We start from the raw sequence: 4,166 nt of genomic DNA, 5'->3' as shown, positions 1-4,166 counted from the left end.
GGTGGAGGCAGGAGACTCGCTTGAGCCCAGGAGTTAGAGGTTGCTGTGAGCTGTGAAGCCACCACACTCTACCCAGGGAGATAGCTTGAGGCTCTGTCTCAAAAAATAAAAAAGAGTTAGAGGTTGCTGTGAGCTGTGACACCACAGCACTCTACCCAGCTCAACAGAGTGACACTCAGAGTGTCTCAAAAAATTAAATAAAATAAAGTGCCATATGAGGAACAGGCCTTCACCAGACACACAATCTGACAGAGCTTTGATCCTGGACTTCTCATCCTCCAGAACTGTGAGAAATAGTTTGTTTGCAAGCTGCCAAATTTACGGTATTATTGTTATAGCAGCTCAAAAAGACTAAGACAGCAATCTTCCAAAAAAGGGTCCTAACCCAAATTCTCCCTTGCTCTACTATCACCTCCCCAAAGGGTTAAGCTGAAATTCTTAGTGTCCAAGCTCATCCTCCCAGCCCTAACCCAAGTCTCACTCCCACTGTGCCGAGTCAGGTCCATCTTGATGGAGAGATTGAGGTTCTCAGAGCGGAAAGCCCGGTAGGAGTCGTGAAGCTGGCCCAAGGGCACTTCAGGCAGGAACTCGGGGGCCCGCAGAGTGACACCATGATGATCATGGGGGTTCCCATGGCACAGCCACTGCAGGTCCAGTGTCATGCACAGGTCAGGAAGATGAAGGAAGCAGCAGTCGTCATACCTGCCTCACAACAGAGCCCCAGCCCTTAGTGCCCTGGTCACTCCCCTTCTCTTGCCTCTTCCCTTCTCCCTCCACCCGAGCCCCCCTAGCCCATTGAGCCCCACCCTTTATTCCACTCACTTAGAGGCTGTTCTCACGTTGATATCCAAGTCACCCTTGAACACAAACTGACCAGGTTTCCAATGAAAAAACAGGTGGCTCCACTCCCAATGCATATTTTCAGTTGTGTTATATGGATCCTATAACCACCAAGAATTTGGTGAGATATGGATAACAACAGCATTCTTATCTCCCAAATCAATACCTTTCTCTCTTCCCTCATGTGCGCAGGCCTAAATTTACCATACTATCCTAAGAGGAACACACTACCATGGTCCCCTCACCTCAGTAGCCAGCTGGTGCAGGTTTGCCTGTTCAATGTCCATGTACCAATCCCCATGAAATAGAAGACGGCTCTTATCCCACCAGGGCAAAGGTGGGCTGGGGTCGGCTGAGGGCTTGGTCAAGAGGTCCACACATTGGCCAATCAGTGTCCAGGCTGGATCCCAGCAAGGGCCCCATACTACTGTGTACTGGAAGATTTCCACTGTGGTAGAGGAACAAAGGTTATAAATTATACAGCCTCACTCCTCTCTTCCTCCTTCACCCCAAAGGGCCTCAGTTCACCTCCCATCTCAGCCATTACAAATGTCCCTTAGCCAAAACCAACTGCCCTTCTCTACTCACAGTGGAAATCATGGTAGAACTTGAGTGGGGGCATGTTCCTTTCTACTGCCACGTTACCCCATGGAAGCCCCAAGTGCAGGATTTGACGCCGACGGGAGCAAGGCTGACCACTCTGCTCAGTGCCCACAAGTCGACCCATCAGTCGCCAATCACGGATCTCAAACAGGTACCTTGGATAATCTCTGATCCGAACTGTTATTATGGGGAAGATACATGCTGGCTATTCAGAGAACTGTATTAGCACTCTAATGGCATTTTTTTTTTTTTTTTGCCTTGCCACTACTTTTACCCATCTATATTTATAAAGTCAACTAAGAGAACAAGGGCTCGCAGTTGGCAGCAGAGCTGAAAAGGAAATGACCCTGGAACAGAAGCATAAGGTCATAGCACTGAGATCCAAGAGCCACAATAACCTTAAAGATGACTGTGCTAGCTGTCCCTTTGTTAGCCAAGCAGTTTCAGGGTGAAAGTCAGGAACAAAGAAAGAGAGAGAGAGCCCCACCTATCCCATTCCACTTATCCCAAAATAGCCACAGTTCTTCATTATAGGGAGTTCTCTGTAATCACTCAGAGAGCTCCCCAGAGCTCCAAGTGCAAACATCAGGGTTTGCAAACAAGGGAAATACTACTTACCCAGAAAGGTCTTAACACTGCACTTGAGCATGCGACACCACTGAATGACAAGGTCTATTCCCTCAGCAGGAAAAGGACTACTTGGATCAAGCTCTCGAACCTGCTCTACCACACGCTCAGGCCCATGGAAGGAGGCATCTGCCAAAGCCACCAACTCTAGCCCTGCCAGGCTCCAAGTGAGCAGTGCCCGGCGCATCGGTGTGTTGCCATAGAGACGACGGGAGCGCTGTATGTAGATCTCAATGTTTTTGCGTTCCAAAGAAGCATAGAGTTCCTCAATTTTTCGGGCGGGCAACAACTCCCCATGCTGCTTCCGAAGGGCAGCCACTTTGGCATCCAGTAGCTGCAGCCTTTTGGCACTCTCCTTACTTTCATCCTTCATAAGTTCATAGTTATCATGAAGTTTTACCTCAAAAATGTCATCCAGAAAAACCCATGAAAAGTGCTGAACCTTTAAGAGTAGATCAGGTGGGAGTGGGGCAGGGCTTGGAGAGGCCCAAGCATGAGTCCCTCGATGCAGCCCCTTCAGCCATTTCTGAACTCCTATAGCTTCATCTAGAGTTTGAGAGAAGTCATACTGATAAGGGAACTCCACTGAGACTGAGCCAAGGGAGAGGAGCCAAACACGGTTCCGGAGGGTCTGCAGTGCAGGGAAGGGGTTCCGATGGAGGATCATCTCTTCCAGCTCAGGTAGAAGCTGCACCTCTACCTCCTTAAAGTTGAAGATACTATTGCCATCAAATCCAGCAGCCAGCTCTGGGCAGTAAGCCTGCAGAGAACCTCCATGACGGCTCAATGACACACTTTCTGCAGCAAGGGTAATGAACTTGTCCTCAGCCACAAAAGCTGTCAGCTTGGCTGTGTTCACCTCCAGTGTCAGGTTTAGTAGTCGCTTTGGGGGGGACGGTTCTGGGGGATGGCTTTCTAGCTCAGAAGTGGTCCCTGTAGTTTCTTGTATAAGGGATGGAGCAGGAAACACGGTGGCTCTTAGTAGGTCTCGGCACTGTAGGGTATCCAGGACATGCTGGTACAGGTACATGTGATCTGGGGGACTCCAGAGTAAGGTCAGCCCTGCACCACACTGAACCTTTAAAGAGCAAAAGAAAAGGATCTGTTACTTACCATGTCCAGAACAGTAGAGATGTCAGTGATTATTATACATGCATGCCTGGCTTAAGAACCATCTCCACCCATCAGTCTTTCCTGAGTAACTACATTAACTATTCCCTTACTTTACTCCCATAACACAGTGGTTGTCAACCTTCCTAATGCCACAACCCTTTAATATAGTTCCTCATATTGTGGTGACCCCCAACCATAAAATTATTTTCACTGCTACTTCATAACTATAATTTTGCTACTATTGTGAATTATAATGTAAATATCTGATATGCAGGACATATCTATATTGTCCGACAGTAGGGGCCAATTTTTTTTTTTTTTTTGAGACACTCTCACAACAACCTCCAAGTCTTGGGCTTAAGCAATTTTCTTGCCTCAGCCTCCCAAGTAGCTGTGACTACAGGCACCTGCCACAATGCCTGGCTATTTTTTTGTTACAGTTGTCACTGTTGTTTAGTAGGCCCGGGCCAGGTTCAAACCCACCTGCCTCGGTGTATGTAGCTGATGCCCTAACTGCTGAGCTACCAGAGCCAAATATTTTAATTCTTTGTACCTACCACAATATATACAGCAGATACTCAATAAATCATCTGCCTTTATGTTTCTGCTCATGAGTTATCTTTCTCTTAACAGTCATACTCTATTAAGCACTACAACTGGCAACTGAAAACATTTCATGAATTGACTGCATCTTGACTTAATTCTCAAAAGGTAGTATAAAGTACTGATCTACTGGTCATAGGCTTGGCACCACAGTTCAGCGAGTAGGGCACCAGCCACATACACCAAGGCTGGTGAGTTCAAACCCAGCCCAGGCCTGCTAAACAACAATGACAACTGCAACCAAAAAGTAGCCAGGCATTGTGGTGGGCACCTGTAGTCCCAACTGCTCAGGAGGCTGAGGCAAGAGAATCATTTAAGCCCAAGAGTCTGTGGTTGCTGTGAGCTGTGACACCATGGCACTCTACCAAGGGCAACATAGT

The 4,166-nt window shown here is 47.7% G+C and overlaps 1 protein-coding gene across 4 annotated transcripts in view; it reads right to left on the bottom strand.

Moving 5' to 3' along the window:
• Positions 1–4,166, bottom strand: part of KIAA0100 (KIAA0100 ortholog) — a 37,707-nt gene that overhangs the window by 23,239 nt on the left and 10,302 nt on the right. For all 4 annotated transcript variants that reach the window (XM_023517487.1, XM_023517488.1, XM_012809755.2 and 1 more), the window contains 5 exons: positions 2,062–3,148; positions 1,429–1,620; positions 1,086–1,288; positions 823–941; positions 482–702 (listed from right to left, as the gene is read on the bottom strand). In XM_023517487.1, the coding sequence (XP_023373255.1) occupies positions 482–702; positions 823–941; positions 1,086–1,288; positions 1,429–1,620; positions 2,062–3,148 (1,822 nt within the window). The remainder of the gene's footprint in view (positions 1–481; positions 703–822; positions 942–1,085; positions 1,289–1,428; positions 1,621–2,061; positions 3,149–4,166) is intronic.

This window comes from Otolemur garnettii, unplaced genomic scaffold (genome assembly GCF_000181295.1).
Source record: "Otolemur garnettii isolate 467f Iridium unplaced genomic scaffold, OtoGar3 scaffold00112, whole genome shotgun sequence".
In the NCBI taxonomy this organism is placed as follows: Eukaryota; Metazoa; Chordata; class Mammalia; order Primates; family Galagidae; genus Otolemur; species Otolemur garnettii.
Note: the sequence above shows the minus strand (reverse complement) of the source record. Positions and strands in the feature narration are given on the sequence as shown.